This window comes from Scomber scombrus, chromosome 9, assembly GCF_963691925.1.
Source record: "Scomber scombrus chromosome 9, fScoSco1.1, whole genome shotgun sequence".
NCBI lineage: Eukaryota > Metazoa > Chordata > Actinopteri > Scombriformes > Scombridae > Scomber > Scomber scombrus.
Genome location: NC_084978.1, coordinates 22,051,963 through 22,069,598, shown reverse-complemented (window position 1 = coordinate 22,069,598; position 17,636 = coordinate 22,051,963). Strand labels below are relative to the sequence as shown.

At 37.1% G+C, this 17,636-nt stretch overlaps 1 protein-coding gene across 1 annotated transcript; it reads left to right on the top strand.

Moving 5' to 3' along the window:
- Positions 1-4,899: 4,899 nt before the first annotated feature.
- Positions 4,900-17,070, top strand: cdhr2 (cadherin related family member 2). The gene is made up of 31 exons (XM_062425287.1): positions 4,900-4,967; positions 6,731-6,787; positions 6,875-6,934; positions 7,040-7,179; positions 7,390-7,440; positions 7,529-7,618; positions 7,833-7,922; positions 8,014-8,136; positions 9,050-9,196; positions 9,397-9,472; positions 9,577-9,686; positions 10,110-10,328; positions 10,426-10,575; positions 10,681-10,842; positions 10,930-10,991; positions 11,076-11,319; positions 12,195-12,434; positions 12,512-12,581; positions 12,663-13,247; positions 13,360-13,431; positions 13,907-13,956; positions 14,050-14,201; positions 14,327-14,423; positions 14,512-14,600; positions 14,745-14,819; positions 15,093-15,228; positions 15,990-16,111; positions 16,199-16,309; positions 16,396-16,479; positions 16,728-16,791; positions 16,885-17,070. The coding sequence occupies exons 1-31, from the start codon at positions 4,958-4,960 to the stop codon at positions 17,020-17,022; spliced, it is 3,876 nt and encodes a 1,291-aa protein (XP_062281271.1). The 5' UTR covers positions 4,900-4,957; the 3' UTR covers positions 17,023-17,070.
- The last annotated feature ends 566 nt before the right edge of the window (positions 17,071-17,636 follow it).

The window sequence follows — 17,636 nt, the reverse complement described above, 5'->3', positions numbered from 1 at the left end:
AGTCAGTCATCAATGATGGAACATATACCATGTTCATCTACTCATGTACTGTACTTTAGTTCAATTTCTATAATTTCTATAGAGTTTACATTCACTGATTCTGTATATTATATTTATTTTTCAAAAATGTGTATATTTATATATTTTGTCTTGCCTTTATATTTTGCTATTATATTTTATATGCATATTTATACATATTTATTTATTGTTTCAACTGTAATGGAGCCTTCCAGCCAAACACACTATTGTACTTGTATAACTGGAGTGCCAATAAATATCTTGAGTGCTAAAACATACTACAGTAAAAAACTACAGTTACTAAGTTTTTACAAACTAAACATAAAGATCAGTTCATAAAATATGATGCATTCTTATAGATTGATATAAAGTAGTAAATGTATCTCCACTCCAAGCAAATAAAGCATTAAAACTGCATACTATTATTGATCCAATAATACTCCATATGATAACATGAATTGGGCCTTTCAGCATTATAACATTTGGTCTGGTGATACTCTAGGCACATTTTATTACTGATACTGGTACATTGAGGAGGGCTTTTATATCATGGGGTTGCTACTTTTAGTATAGCCTAAACACTCTTCCGCCACAGACAGTCACTTTAAATAATCTTGCGAACAGAGATTTCCTAATGAGGACTGTGGTGTAACACTTACATTTAAGCATACATCACCGACCTGAACACTTTGATAATTTCCCAACTAAAGCATCTCTCCTGTGTCAAACTGGGTCCCTACAAAAACACAAGTATTCAATTTAGACCAACTGCACTTGAATCAATAAGATCCATTCCACTGAAAACATACAGTAAGTGTTTATTTTGCAGTGCACACTGTTTAGTTCCTTAACTCCACTGTGAGCCACAGTCTGTTGTTTTTTCTCCTCTCTCTCTCACCAGAGGCCACAGTGTCCTACTGTAGACTACCCAGGCGGTTATATAATATTGCACTTGAATGATCAAGTGAGCAAACATCCTTCATCAGCTGTTATACGAAATTCTTCAGCTATGTTTTTTAAAATGCAGCTGTAAAAGTTTCCTGCGATGTTACACTAGACTGGTTATGAATCAATTTTAGGTCCTATATGGATACAGTATATATCCCTCTCAGGCCCAATTTGTCCAGTAAGAGTTAATAAATTATGTATTCGCCGGGTGTGAATGCTTCACTGCAAAGCGGGAGAGCACACTGAATGCATCCAAAACTGTGCACCTAATTTAAAGCTGACTAAGGAGAGGAGCAGTGGTATGCAACATAGGCTAAATGTAAACATTACAACATCGCACTTGGTAACAGCAAAACAAGGAGGGGCTGGAGGATGAGCTAGATGACAGCCCTAATAACCCGTCTAAGCATCTCCCGTAAACATGCACCGCAAATCTCCCAAAATCAACCGAGACACAAGCAACAGCAAGAGGAGCAGCGGTGTTACCTGATTGTTAATATGCAAACATCTGATCACTCATTATTTCCCTTGTAATGTTCACATCTCGTTAGGCTAAGTGCGGCATCCTCTGGTCAGCTGTTCCCGTGTGGAACATTCCGTGGATTTCACCACTGCTGTAAAAAAAGGTGCTAAACATCAGATCCTTACGGTATGAGAGAACCCTGTGTGTTTGTTTAGCGGGTTTATGGCTTTCAAACCCCCCAGATTATTTCCGTACTCGCCACTTTTTCGTTTTGGAAATGGCAACCCGGCCCCACGGTTGTTTTGGGTTTCTGCGGTTCCCTGTTACACCCCCCATTTCTGCGTATTTCCAGAGCAGAGAGCACACTCCATGCTGCCATTTTTACCGTAATGGACAGAAAAAAAGTGACAGTCTGCCTCGAAAGTTCAGGGTCGCCTATGAAAAGCGTTAATTTGTATTCTGGGAATTTAGTGAAAAGAGGAGAAAAAAAAACCCTCAACTGTGGTGGATGAAATACTCAGGATGTTCAACTGTGTAAAAATACTGTGATACAAATAAAAGTCCTGCATTCAAAATACTACAAAAGTACAGAACTTATTATTACTTATTATTATTATAGTTATTACACCATCACTTACATTATCAAAAGTGACAGTACTCATTATACAGACTGGACTAATCAACAAGTTGTCACAAATAAACAATGTTATGTTGTAGCTGATCCATGTGGACCTAACTTCATATGCTGTTCGAAAGTTGAATATGTCATATTTGGTTTTGTAAGTAATATAGTGCCATTTAAAGTATGGAATTTCCCTCGTGACTTAAGTGGAATAGAAATATAAAGTACCCAGAGATAAAAGTAATGACAAGTACAAATACTCCAAAATTGTCCCCTGGTACAGGTTTGAGTAATTTAATCTGTTCTTCAGTAATGTTGACTTTAGAATAGACATCTTGCAGGATTAATATGAGGAGTCAAAATAGCATCTCTTGTAAAATATAATTTTATATTCAACTGTAAAAGATTCTACAGGCACATTAAAATAAATACATATTAACTCAGTTTATGATGCTGATAAGAAAAGAGGAACCATAAAGAAACGTTTTGTTTACTTCTACATGAGACCTCCTTTTGTTCAGTCCTGCCGAGCAGCTAGAGCCTTCAGTATGCAGTGTTCAGTCTGAAGTTAAATTTTTAAGGGTTTTTCTTCTTCCTGTACCCTAAGACTCAACAATTCCCTTCCAAAAAAGCCAGAAAGACAGATGTCTTCAGTCATGAGGAATAAAACATACATTAGCACAAATGAAATTCTTCCAAAACAAAACGATAATGCTCATGATTACTGAAAGACAAAACAAATACACAAATAATAAAGAAGTGAACAAAAAGGGGAAAAATTAGAGGCACAAATGTGTGTAATGTAGGAGCTCCTAACCCTAAAAAGTAAGGCAATATAAGATCCTTCCAACATGTTGATGTGTTGGCACTGGCCTGATGCCAAACTTGGTGGAGCAGGTGGATTCAAAGGTCTGTGTCCAGGCAATGTTGGCAACTTGGCATAAGTGTTTAATTACTTCTGTCCCTCCTCACCACAAAGGTGTGTTTTTTAAAATTGCTTAGTGAGTCTGTGTCATTACTTATCAGGATTTACTTTGTCACCCTGGTTTTGGAAAGACAACACCCTGATTGACTCTAGCTTTATTACATACGTAGGTTTCAGGTTACTGGAACTTCTTTAGTGTGTTTTTATTATACTTTCCTGCCAATACACCAATTATATTTTTCTGGCAGTGTTGTGTTCAAACTGTAAATTGTAAACCAAAGTCTAATTGGATAAGATTATAGGAGCAGATGTCCGGAATGCCATTCATTTCCACACTGATTTTATTTTTTATCATACAGTATGATTATATCCCTGTTGTTTATAAGGTTGTTGTTTACCCCTTCATGAAAAGTCACATATTCTGTTCAGCTAACTCAATAATTCCCCATAAATCCAGAGCCTTCTGTTTACCACTCTGACCCACTTTGATACTTTTTTTCGACACGTGACACATTAAAAGGCCAAGTGATCACATTAGCATCATAATCCTGTTTTTTATACACAAAAGAGGCACACAACTAATTCATGGTTTTATTCTCTGCCACTAATGTAGTTGGATTAGACTGCTCAAGTTTTAAATGTTGCAGATTATAAAGAACTAGATCAGTTTATCAGTAGTTATTTGATATTTTTAAAAGGGCGAAATCCTCATGCTCAAGATGTCAGTTCTGGTCAAAACTGGGGCAAATCATTTACTCTCTTTTTTGCTTCTGTTGCTTATTTAATTTAACAAACCTAAAAAATATATAGTTACAACACAGGAATGTCACAAGGACACATCTTAATAACCACTGGATGCATTGCCATGACATTTTGGTACAGACACACATGCCCCCCTCAGGAAACATTATTGTAGTTTTGACTTTTTACCATTATCAGTTCAAAATTATTAATTTCTCCAATATTTAAGTGTTTGGGCAAATACCTGCAAAACCACATCCCCATCAGCATTAACACTGCTGACGTTTAGCTCTCATTGTACATTGTTGGTCCACTCTGAAATGACTATTTTTCTTTAGTACAATTAGTATAACAGCTGAGTATCTTTCAATGAGTAAAAAATACTTTTTAATTTTTGGGCATCAAAAGTTCTTCTCAAAATCCGAAGATCTGTATAACAACTGCTTTGTTTGTGACTTACATATTGGATTTCCAAGTGTGTTTTCATGAGTCAGACCACATTTGAAACTGTGGAAATTGAATGAAATATACTGACAAATATGTTCTGTCTGAGGTGGAGTGCTGTGCTTTTGTTTTGAGGCAAAAGTGCTTGTTTGTGAATGAAGCCGGTGGGCACCAGAGAAGATCATTCTTTGTGTGAAGCCTTTAATTAGGACTGAAGGCCGAAAGGGGAGGAGGGCTTTATTGGGAAGAGCTCATTAGGGAGGTACATGGATCTGTGCTTTCTGAAAAAAGGCATCGGTCCACTGATTGGTTCTGATGAGACACGTTTCAGAAAGGCCTCTACTCATGCAAAGCGGCTGCTGTTATTACCATGACGACAGGAGCACCCATTCAAACAAAAGAGCAATTCAGATTCTCTTGGGGTTCTGGTATGGACATTAGTGACCCAGTATGGCACGGTGCCACGCAGTCCTTGTGACAGAGCTGGCCAACCAATCATGGAGTGAGGACTTTGTCTTTCACTACGACACAGCCAAAAGGTCGCCATGTGTGAGAGCAAACATTTGGATATTTTACATTTTGTGAAGTTGATCTACATCACTTTTTACAATTATTAAGATGCCTTTGGGTTTCTTTGGGGAGCTACACTAGAAACACAGGAAGAAGGTTTACTGACGTTTTATTGGCTGTGTGATTCTTCCATGTGTTAATCATTTATATTTACAGCTTTGAAACGATAATCACTAGGAGGAACAAGAGTCAAAGGTCTCATCCAGACATCAGAAGCCCTCTGTGAATGTTGTCAGGTAAGTCTGAGCGCTGCTTTTTAAATAAGATTGACCTTTTTAAAGTTTTAGTGTGGTGTTTGATTGATTGTAGTAACTATCTCAAAAAGAACAAATCTAGGTCTCCTCGAAATATGTGTGCTTAAATATGCTAATAAAAACAAGACACAGGAAATATATGTGTTGATCTCTTCGATGTGACGTGGTAAAATATCTGTATGGCTGTAAGATACTTATATAGCCTATACTTTTGATAGATTCATATTAAAATCGAAAACCAACCAAAAGCCAGATTCAAACTTTTTGTCTCTAAGTACAAATGGTGGGACTAGTGACAAAACCCTTAAAAACTTTAAATCATTCATACAAAAACTCATCCATATAGATTCAGGGTTCCTTAAATCCCCAAAAAAGTGAAAAGTTAAATAGAAAATCTTCAAACTGAATCATGAATGTAAAATCAGACTGAGGTGCTCACTGTGAAATGTGCAACTTGATTTTGGTTTGTTGAAGTTTAATTTCAGTTGTTTTTACCTCTTAAATTGATTTCATTATAGTGTGACATTAAAGGGGTTTCTCTTGTTGTTCTAGTGAAAGTAAGGCAAAATTCAAAAACTTTCCTCAGACTCAGAATTATCTCACATGTTGCCCATGTTTCATTAAGAGGTTTCTTTGCTGCTTTCTCTGTGCTCACATTGGAAAACAAGATGTAGCCAGATTTAACACCATTTTAGTTCATGCAGGTCTTCGTCTAATCATGCCTGCTTCTCTTGTAGCAAACCTGTAGCTTCATGAGTATCAAACAGGAAATCAAAACTTAATCTTGTTGGGCAGAGAAATGACGCAGTCTCTATCTCTGTACTGACACTTTCCAGCATGTTACGACAACTCTTGCCCCACCCTACTCAGTGATGTCACAGCAGGTGTTTTCACCAGGGGCAGAACACCTGTAATGATACTGCTGATTTGAGTGTGGCCAAAAGTGCAACATGCTGTTAGATTTCAACCCACAGAAATCAGGGAAAATGTTTTTTTCACCCTGTGTGATTCCCTTCAAGCAACTTCAAGGAGGTTACATTGAAATTACTCTTAATGATGTTAGCAGTCTTACTTCCAGGTCCCTCCTAAACACACAATATCTGTTACCGCCTTATTCCCCATGCTTTTTCCTTTAAACATACCAGTAGGTACCTAGTATGTACTTCATTGCTACCCTATATAAACAACATTCACAGTGTTATTTGTTGGTTGTGATCTAAAGCTGAAATGTAATGTTTTGGAATTATTATCAGTGATGGTATATTTAACCAAATTGTCTATATAAGCGTAAAAAATTAAAAGTTCTAGATTCTCTTATAATTACAGCAGGGTTTTTTAAAAAACCTTTTAAGTAGAGCTGCAATTAATGATTAATTTGATTCATAATCAATTTATTGTTTAGTGGTGCTCTGTTAAATGTAATAAAAACTGCCCATCACAATTTCTCACAACCCAATGTGACCTCTTTTGTCCAACCAAAAGTCATTTAACCAAAAAATATTGAACTTGCAGTAACAGAGAAGCAGCAAAGCCTCATATGTGAGAAGTTGGCACTTAAAAGATTATTATAATTGTTAGCTGTATGAGTCACATGGCTCCATGGATGGCAGCGTTGCTCAGTCCACTTTGGTTCACACTGAAACATCTCAACAACTGCTTTATGCATTAACATGAAATATTACAGACAATCATGGTCCCTAGAGTCAATTAATTGTTATAAAATGTCTTTGTATTTTCTGGTGCAGACATGGAGGGGATCACAGGAAGCATACTACTGTTGTGTCTTATCAGCTTCGCTAACGGTGAGTGTATATTGTTATTTTTCTCATAACTTTGTCATTATGTCTTTACACTACTTCTTAACATTTACAAATTGTGTCTTTCTACAGCAAATACCAGTCCTGTAATCAATACTGTTGTTGTGACAGTGTGTGAAGACCTCGTAAAAGGTATCTAAGTGTAAAATATTGAAAACAGCTTTTATTTCAGATATACATTATTATGATTCAACTTATATAGCAAACATTTATGTTCCACTGATGTTGTTTTCATAGGTCAACATGCGTTTACTATTGACGCAAGTGATGCAGAAAATGACCCACTAACTTATGCACTCACTGGGCCCAATGCGGCATCGTTCACCGTTGATCCACATACTGGGGAAGTACTGATCGAGAGGCCACTAGATAGAGAGGTATGGTGTGATATGGAGAGACTTTTCAATTGTCATAACTTAATTTTGGTTGTGTATGTGTTTTATCTGTTATTATTATTATTATTATTATTATTATTATTATTATTATTATTATAATAATTATTATTATTATTATTATTATTATTATTATTATTATTATTATTATTATTATTATTATTATTGTTATTATTATTATCATTATTATTCTAGGCCACCCAAACAATAGATCTTGGAGTTACTGTCTCTGATGGTCCCAATACTGTGAGTAACACTTGAGACTGCTTTTATCATCAATCCCACATCAGTTTGTTCATTATATTCACAGAGTGCATCATGCATTGTCTTTCAGGTATCACGAACAATAACGATAATAGTAAACGATGCCAATGACAACAAACCCCAATTTATGCAGCCTTCGTACGAAGAACAAGTCCCAGAAGTGAGTCAAACATCTTTAAGTTCCTTCATTGCTTGATTCTTGTGACCTTTTTACGTGTGTGTGTGTGTGTGTGTGTGTGTGTGTGTGTGTGTGTGTGTGTGTGTGTGTGTGTGTTGAAGTGTGTATGTCAAAATTACAACAAAACAGTTGTTAATACTGAGAGGGAATGTTGTGTTTAATTTCCTGTTGTTTTTCTTCCTATCCAATTTTTCAGAATACCACGATAAATGCTTCTCTGTTTAGGGTGCAGGCAACAGATGCAGACACTGGAAATGCCGGTGTGGTTAAATATAGCATTGTTGAAGTAAGTTTATTTTGTAAATCATGTAACTCAATATTACATTCTTATCTCCCGTGGATGTTACTAACATTATCTTTTACATGTGGTCTTCTAGGTTACTCCACCTGAGGGAGCCAGTCTGTTTGCTATTGGAGACATAAACGGGTTTGTCACATTGAAAGGACATCTAGATTTTGCTGAACTGAGCACTTTCTATCGGTTGAGGATTAAGGCATCTGTAAGCAGCATTTACACATTTTCTTTTTTCAAAATCGTATTCAAGTTTTAAGATTATTACACAAGCAAGAATAGTGGAACTACTGGCATAGATGCCTTGATCATCGTCCCTTAAACACAATGTCAAGGTTCCTTAAATCTTTAAAGCAATAGTTGTAAAGCAATAGCAATTCTTTAAACAAAAGTTCTACCTCATTTGTACGTCATTTTGAACAAAAGCATCTGCCAAATGAGTAAGTTCAACATTTTGCTTACTTTCTTTCACCCTCTCTGCTAAGCTAAGCTAGCAAATTACCAGAAGAGTGGTATCAATCATCTTTCTGACACTTGACAATACATTTTAAAAAGTGTATTTAAATGTTGAACTATTCCACATGAAACAGTTCACTTAGGTAAACTTGAATTCATAATAATTAGTAATTCATTTCAAAGTAGACTGAGAAGCATGCTATAACATTTACAGCAAAACCTTTTGGTCTGTGAGCTGGTAAACATTTACCACAATATTAATATCAAAAATGGATTGGGCTTTAATGTGTCCTCTTGTGAATGTAAAGAAAAACTAATCCTACAAGTGATTTATTTGATATTAGTTATGCAATTGATAGTTACAAAATGATATTTAAACAAGACAATCGTGTCAAAGTTCAATCTGTTTTTACTCACTTAGTGATTATTCCACCAAATTAAGAGCTACATTTAAATACCACTTTTTGTTATTTAAAAAAACACTGTCATGCATGTTTTTTAGTTCAGTTGCATTTCATTTACCGGTTCTATACATTTAAATGAATCAGAAATATATGTATGAGTAATGTCAGTCATTTTATCTTAACTGAGAAAGCAAGCAAGATCCTCTTGTACAAGCAGGACAACATTTTTGAATTTCAACAACTTTGTGTGTCTCACAACAGGATTCTGGAGGCAGCTGTGCTTCAAGTCAAATTATATTCCAGTCAAATTATGTTTTTGCCTTTATTAATGTCGAGGATGTTCCAAACCTTGACCCAGTGTTCATCAATGTTCCCTACATAGGGAAAGTTGAGGAGAATTCTCCTGTGGTGAGTGCTGATGGATTGTAATTAGTGGAAAAGATACTTAACTGGATTCATATTAATATTCAAAGTGTTAACTGAAATTCATGTTTTGCTTTATAATCTACAGACAGTATCGCTGCTTTGAGTCGCTATAATGTTTATGTGTAAATAAGGAGACTCAACTCATTCATCTGATTTCAGAAAATGTTCTTTCTGTTTGGCAGAGCACGTCTGTGTTTAAAGTGACCGCCATCGACCAGGACCTGGGAATCAATGATATTATGGCCTATAGCATTGAAAGTGAGCCTCAATAATAATAATAATAATAATGATTTTTTTTTTAAAAATGTTGTTTGCAGGGAGTGAGTAAGAAAGGTTTTTGTTTTCTTCCCGTTGTTTCACAGATTCCTCATCCCCAGGTGACCTGTTTACAATCTCAAATGATGGTGTCATAACTGTGCATGCCGCAATTGACAGAGAAATTATTGGTGACACTGTTACTCTGACTGTGAAGGTAGATTTTTTTTTTTTTACAGCAATTTTCACCTGATCTAATAATTTAACTAACAGTTCTAATTTGACTTTGTGCCACTCTTTATCCATCTTGTATAATGTGTGTAACGTTGTGCCTCAGTGGGTACAGAGTACAGAGAATGTTTGTGTAAAAGGGTTATAAGAGCTAAGACAAAACAGGTTTAGACACTTAATTAGGTTCTTGAACCTAAGTTATAACAACTTAAATTAGATTAGAGTGCCCAGTCCCACTAACAGACAAACCAAAGCAAAATCCCTTCTGGAGATTTAAATTGATGTCCTGAAATTACCGTCCTCATTGAGGACCTCAAAACATTTATGACAAAACATTTACTGAAAAAAAACAAGATGAGGGAGAAAAGGAATACAGGAAATGAGTTATGTTGAAATTCTTCTATTCTAGGCAACTGAGTCCAAACCAAACATCGATGGGATCCTGGCCAGTACCACTGCAGAAGTACAGATCAACATTGATGACATCAATGACAATCCACCAAAGTTTTACAAGTGCACAGGCTCAGAAGACGATTCCTGTGTGCTTGCGAGGGACTTCACAGGAGAGGTCTCCGAGCACTCGCTGGGGTCTATTCCCATCGACATGACCGTCAGAGATCTGGATAGGGTACAAACGAAACTCCAACAATTGAGAACATTCTTTATTAAGATACATTTCCCTGTAAAGTATGTATAATAAGTGCTAAAAATCTGTCTTTTCATAGTATGTACGTACTGAACTAACCCTGGGCGGGCCTTACAAGGATGTGTTTTCTGTGGAGCCTTCATTTACCACAACAAAAAGCATTGTTCAGCTTGTGGTCAAGCAGCCTCAAGAACTGGATTTTGAAAAAATACATGAAATGGTTTTACAGGTACTGTGATAATAATATTAGAAACTCCTTTTATCTTTTTCATTACATTTGTGATTTTATTGAAGTGTTTGACCAGTCTGAGTTGTGTTCTGTCTTATGGTGCAGGTGATTGCTGAAGATCAAGAAAAACCTGAGTTCCGCACCACTGCCACAGTTACTATTCAGATCAAGGACATCAATGACAACAGCCCCAAATTCCCCCAAAATACATACAAGTTGAATGTGACTGAGAACTCTCCTGATGGGACAGAAGTGGCCACCATCATTGTAGGTCTTCTGCCCAAAGTTTTACTTAGACACTCTGGAATTGCATGCAAGAAACCTTTAAACATTGTTGTTGTTTTTTTTTCATAGGCTGAGGATCCTGACACGATGGATCAAGGCAAAATCAACTACACTCTTCTACCAGACAGCATGTAATTCTACACTTAAACCTAACAGTTATTCTGGTTACTTGAATGCATAGACACACCACTGAACAGGTTGTATCTGCCTTTCAGACTTAGATATTTTGACGTGGTTCGAGATACGGGCAAAGTTTACGTGAAAAGCCAAGCTCTGTTGGATCGCGAGGTCAGAGCTCTGTATTCAGCAACTCTGCAGGCCACCGACACGGATGGAAAACCCGGTACCACAGTGCTGGAGATCACCATCATTGACATCAATGACAACAAGCCTGTCCCCGCCAGAGCCTCTTATGTGGAATATGTTATGGAGGGTCAACCTTTTGAACTTAAGATAGAGGTAACATCTTATTTTCTTGGTTTTTTGTATCAATACATTGTTACAAACCTAAATCAACAGGTTTCAAATGAAGAATATATGACTGTATTTAACTTTGGTAGATGGAAATTGTAAAAGCTGCCACTTTTTAATGGTTTGGTAGTTGTAACTAAACACATTTTTTATCCAACAAGCATACAGTGATATTTTAGACAATAATGTTCTTTCAACATTGTGCCAACAGTTGTTTGGTGTGGAAGATCTTGACTGATCTATATATGGGTCAATGACGTATAAGGATTTAGAACAACTCAATTGTAGAATAATAAAAACAAGCATATCTAATGCAGTAGTTCAAACATTCAGAATGTTGTGTACCTGAAGCTCCATATTATAAATGTGAAATTAAGTGATTTTAGTAGGTTTTTCAAGATTAATTGGCACTGGCCTTTAAAAAGAGTCATGTGGTGCGACCACGATTCATCTTGAAATAAATTAATTTACTTAACACGCTTCACATCTTTTTTTTTTTTTTTTTACAAGTTTTCAGTAATATAAAGTGTTTGGAAACAAAGTATTTGCAATTTTTTTTTAAAATCTTTGTAAATGATGGTCTTTTATTTATATAAGACATTTCAAGATGAATCATGGTCGCACCAAATGACTTTTTTTTCAGGCCAGTGCCAATTAATCTTGAAAAAACCCACTAAAATCGCTTTCAAATTGTAATATGAATTGTCAGGTACACAGCATTCTGAATGTTTGAACTACTGCATTAGATATGCTTGTTTTTATTATTTAAAATTGAGTTGTTGAAAATCCTTATACGTCATTGACCCATATATATAAATACCTATCTTTACCTATCTTTCTTCCACCTTATTTCATTTGAATAGGCTACTGATGCTGATGACCCTGATACAGACAACAGCAAAATCATGTTTAAGATTGTGCCAAGCGAGTACAGTGATAACTTCACCATTGACGCTGACACCGGAGTGTTGAAAAACAAGGGTGAAATAGACCGTGAAGCCATGAACCCAGAGTTGAACGGAAGGATCAAGCTCCAAATTGATATTACAGACAAGGGTACTCCCCCCTTGTCCACCGTGGTCAACGTTACCATCAATGTAGAGGTAAGTCTTGTAACCAAATATTGGTGCTGTGATGCTACTAATGCATGTGACTGGTGTTTACTTTTGTTGCATCGCAGGACGTCAATGACAACAAGCCAATATTTAAAGAGTCCTCTTACAAATTCAGTGTTAAAGAAGGAGAAAAAGGTCAGTATTTCACTTTGCAAAGAGCTTTCAAGTCTTCAAAGCTGGTGTTAAGTTATTCATTTTATTTTTCTATCCAATCAGGTGAATTTGTGGGTTCTGTCTTCGCTGAGGATTTGGACCAAAGCAAAGACTTTAACCGCATCTCTTTTAGTATCACTGATGGAAATTTTGGCAGTTTTATCATTCGCACCTTCCAAGAGGGGTCGGGTTACAGAGGGAACATCACCGTGGACCCGGACATCGAGCTGGACTACGAGAGTGCGCGCAATAAATTTACCCTGACGGTGGAAGCCTCAGATCTGGAGCAGGAAAAAGCTACAGTGAAGGTAGAGGTGGATGTGGTGGATGTGAATGACGAAAGGCCAGTGTTCCTTCCCACTAAGCCTGTGACAGTGAAAGAGAACACCACCATCACTGGGGCTATTGGGCGTTTCGAAGCGGAGGACGAAGACGGAGATCACTCACTGATCTTTGAGCTGGTATCCATCAAATGCAATTGCAACGGCTCCGTGATTCCTTGTGACTACGTTATCCTGGATCCAACAGGGGAGGTGAGACTCAACCCAGAGGAAACGCTGGATTATGAACTATGTAAGGATGTGCTGGTGGAGGCTCGGGTGGTGGACGAGAACACACAGAAAGGAGAGAATAGCAGTGTCAATACAGGTCAGCAATCAAGTATAATCAGCAAAACGCATGAAAATACTCAAATACAGACCTACAAACACACATCCCACACACAAGTCACTTCACTGTGTTTTTCTTGGGATCATTTCAGAAGTAATGGTGATCAACATCGAAGACATCAACGACAACGCCCCAGAATTCATCTTCAGAAATTCTGTTTATTGTAAGTAACTTTTTTTCCCCAGTTACCAACCTATTTGACAACTTGAACTCACATATGTATCTCATATTTGATTTCAATACTATTTTGTTTTATGACAAAATCCAGAAATTCTCACGAAAAACAACATATAACAACAACAAAATAATTAGAGGATCTTGACAGAGCAGTCTTAGCTCATAGTCTGCTTACAAGCTTTCAACATAGAGAGATATATTGTAGAAATAGATCTGTTAACTTGCATTTACACATTTTTGTTTTTCCCCCCCTGTCCTATAAATTGTCTGGTGATCCCTCATATTCATCTTGGGAGGTTCCCAACCCTTATATTGGGAACCACTGGCCACATTTGCAAGTCTTCAGAGCCAGCCATCTTTAGGGCTGAATTTGTCATTTTTGTCATTTTGATTGTCAATAATCTAAGATTTATTAAACTGCATTTACATTTTAATAATGATTTTCCTTCTTTGGACTTTAGTTGTGGTGTCAGAAACTGCAAACAAGGGGACTTCAGTTGCAGAAGTCACTGTGAGTATGATTGCAATTCAAATACCTAACATGATTTCAGCTTGTCATAGATATCTGTGTGGACATTCTGCTTCTGTCTCTTGTTCTTTTCAGGCTACAGATCGTGATTCAGGAGTAAATAGACAGATTGAGTTTGAAGTAACATCAGTGCATTTTGAAAACAGCAACAACCACACAAGTGATGAGGGGGTGCTGTTTGAGGCTGTCACCACACAGCAAAAGGACAATTACATTGGGATGATTCAGTGAGTACAAAGTCATTCATCAGCATCATGCTGCCATAATTCATTCTGGTCTAAACACGTGTTTGGGTTTTATCACAAACTCTGGCATTTACAGCCACACTCATGATTTCTCCACATTTACGCAGAACTACCAAAGCGCTTGACGTGACACTGAAAGGGAAGTATTTGGTAGCAATAAAGGCAGTTGATTCCGGCGGCCTCGCCACCAGCACCCTACTGGAGGTGAGTGACTGAAATCATGCGACTGCGAACAGCAGGCAGACAGTAAACTGCAGCCTGTGTCAACATTTCTGTTCTCTCTATATTGCAGATTTTCACAGTTGACAAATCATATCGAGTTGAACTTCGATTTGTAAGATCCAAGGCTGAAGTTGAAAGCGACAAGGCTAACATCGTCAGGTACATATCATCATGCTATAATGTATTTTAATAATCTGGTTCAATTTCTGAGAGTTTGCGTCTGATGACAGAAGACAAAACGTTTTTCTAACTTGTGTTTAGTTAAATCTAACCTGGTATTTTCTCCCATTTCTACATTTCCAGGGCGCTTTCTGTTGCCACCAAGGCGGCTGTTCAAGTTGTTTCAATTGATCCCGACACTAATACTGATGAATCCAGGCAAGTCATTTATGAGATTATCTCTAAATTTCAATTACACAGTTTATAAACACAAGTACAGATCATAAATTATTGGAGGCTGTTTTCACCTGAACACATTGACTGTTTTTGTTCACTAGGTGGTGCTAGTGTTCCTCTAAACAATCCTATTGTTGAGGGTGAAATATGTACTGATAATAGTAGATAATAATTGTAGCAACACAACTCTTAAAATGTTGAAATTGTTAATTTAGCTTAATTTTTGTATTTAAGTAATTTGTGTCCCTCTCTCAGGACTACGGGTGGCTGCATCATGTTGTCATATTTTGTCTTTCCCAATGGGACTGCTCTCGCCTCTAATGAAGTGGAAAAGATGCTTTCTGATCCTGAACATTTCCCTATACTGGGACAGTTGGGTCTTGTGTACGTCGTAAGTATGAGCAGTTTTATTTTCTGAAAGCTTTGATCTTTCTTGTGTAGTGAATCCTAGCTGCACCTAATTCATACCTTAAATAAAGCAGTATATACATGACCCTTGTGACTTTCTGCAGTAGATTTCTAGCATTTCTTCTCTCACTGCTGCTGAAGCATAATTTTACCAGAAGAGATTTTGTATTATCTGGGACATTGAGTCTCTGAAAATGATCTCAAAGTGTAACTAAATCAAAGCAAGTAACACTGTTGATAACTGCAGTGGTTTCTTTTTGCCAGCCTTTAAGACATGTTCAGCTGAACAGACTCGTTAATCAGGAGAATGGTTAAACAAATAGGATTCAGTAGTACTTTTGGTCAATTAACAGCACAGAGTAATTTAAACTGATTTTATTTGCTCATTGACACAAGACAAAACTAACTTTTCAAGCCTTTTTGTTTGATTTTGTGAAGTTTGTAAGAGAGTAAGCCTCATTTTATTTGATGACTATCAGATTAGGATGATATCATTTTCTTCTGATTCAGCAACATCCGCAAAATTGTTGGTCTATCAAAGCATGGTTATGTTTATTGGCACAAAGTAATCGTATTGTCCTTTAATAATAATCAGAATTTGTGGGCAGGTGGAGTTACAGAGTAGCAAGGTGTTGGTCTTCAACTGTCTTCATGTTTGAAATATGATCAAATTGTTCATGCACGAATAAAGATAAAAACATTTTTTATTATCAGGTGTTTTAAGATTTCTTTCTTGTGTTTCAGGGGGGTTCTACTACGCAGAGTTCAGAAGTGGACCCTGGGCTGTACATCCTGCTGGGGATGGTGGGAGGCCTCATCATCGTGCTGGCTGTCCTCACCACTTCACTGGTGTGCACTCGCAGAAAGTAAGAAACGCATTTGGATATAAATATGAAAAACATTTATGAGAGGTATTGTGTCTGTTTTACTTATCAACTCACTTCACTCTACAGCTACAAGAGGAAGCTAAAGGCAGCCAAAGCCATGAACTCTGTATCTCATGCTGAGGCCAACCAGAAAAGTGGTCCTGTGGTGCCTGGAACCAACAAGTACACCATGGAGGGGTGAGGAGACAACAGCATCTTCATTAACAAAAACTTAAGAATGAATGAATAACAGGACTTATTTTTCTCTCCGTGTTACACTCTAGGGCTAACCCTGTACTCAACCTCATTTACGACACAGCCCTGGTCCTGGACTTAGATGAAGAGAGCTCAGATGTAGACAAAGTCAGGTAAAGAAAACCTCCCCCTGACTATCTCCTCCATCTGTTGATGGCAATTGTGGTGACTGACTCTATCAGTGCTGGTTAATAAACTTGAAAGTTTTGTCACAGTGTGCTCACTACAGCAAGTTGTGAGTGTTGTTTTTAGGCTCCCAGCAATGCCATGTGACTTTTATCCAAATGAAAAACCTGAACACTCCCTTTCTCAAATGATTAATTTTACAAAATGTATTACTTTGATCCCTTTCCCATTGAAGCCTCAACTCCCTGGACTACAGTGATACCATTTCCATGTCTGTAAAGGATCCACTAACCATCATGGTGAGGCTACATTACAACTCATCTTCATTTGTACTTGTGAATATTAGAATGTGGTCTAATTTTAAAACTGGTCTGCTCCTCATTATGATCCAGGAGGAGGACGAGGAAGATGAGTCAGCTGAATACATTGAACCTCTGGGTGCAGCGCTGGCCCAACGGGGCCAGAAGAATGCCTCCAACAATGTTCATGTGGGTTTTGTTAACCCTGCATTCAGCACTGCAGATCTGTGATTGAAATAATCATATGAAGACACAGACCAGAGGCCTCAGATGGACAAATGTCACTTCTTCTTAATCAGGTTAACCAAATTGCCAGTCAAACATGTAAATGTTGTTGGATGAAGACCTTGTGTTTTCAAAAAGCCTTCTGCTCTGTACCAATGTGTTATTTAGATTGTAGTATGGATTATGCACAAGATTCACAGCATATAAAATGATGAATAGTCTAAAGATTCAGTTCAAGTTTAAACTAAAAGGACAACCAAAATGTGAGGTGTTACTCTGCAATAATAGCAATGTAATGATGTGTTGATTGAGAACTGTTTTGTTTGTTAAACAATTAAAGGGAAGCTTTTGGCAAATACTGCCTTTCCACTTGCTGAGAGTTAGATGAAAAAATGGAAACCACGCTCAAGTATGAAGCTATAGATTAGTGTACAATTAGTGTAGCTTAACAAGTGTGAAGACTGTTTTAACATTTTTAAAAATCAGGCAGGCTATAACTGTTTCCACCTATTTCCTGTCTTTAAGCTAAGCTAAGCTAAGCTGATTGCCTTCTGGATGTTGCTTTATATTTAGTGTAGAAACATAAGAGTAGAATTGATCTTCTGATTTAATTGGCAAGA

Coding starts and splice junctions, on each gene's coding strand:
- cdhr2 (XM_062425287.1), top strand. Junction 7,441..7,528: donor TCTCTGATGGTCCCAATACT/GTGAGTAACACT, acceptor ATTGTCTTTCAG/GTATCACGAACAATAACGAT. Junction 14,601..14,744: donor GACAAGGCTAACATCGTCAG/GTACATATCATC, acceptor CTACATTTCCAG/GGCGCTTTCTGTTGCCACCA.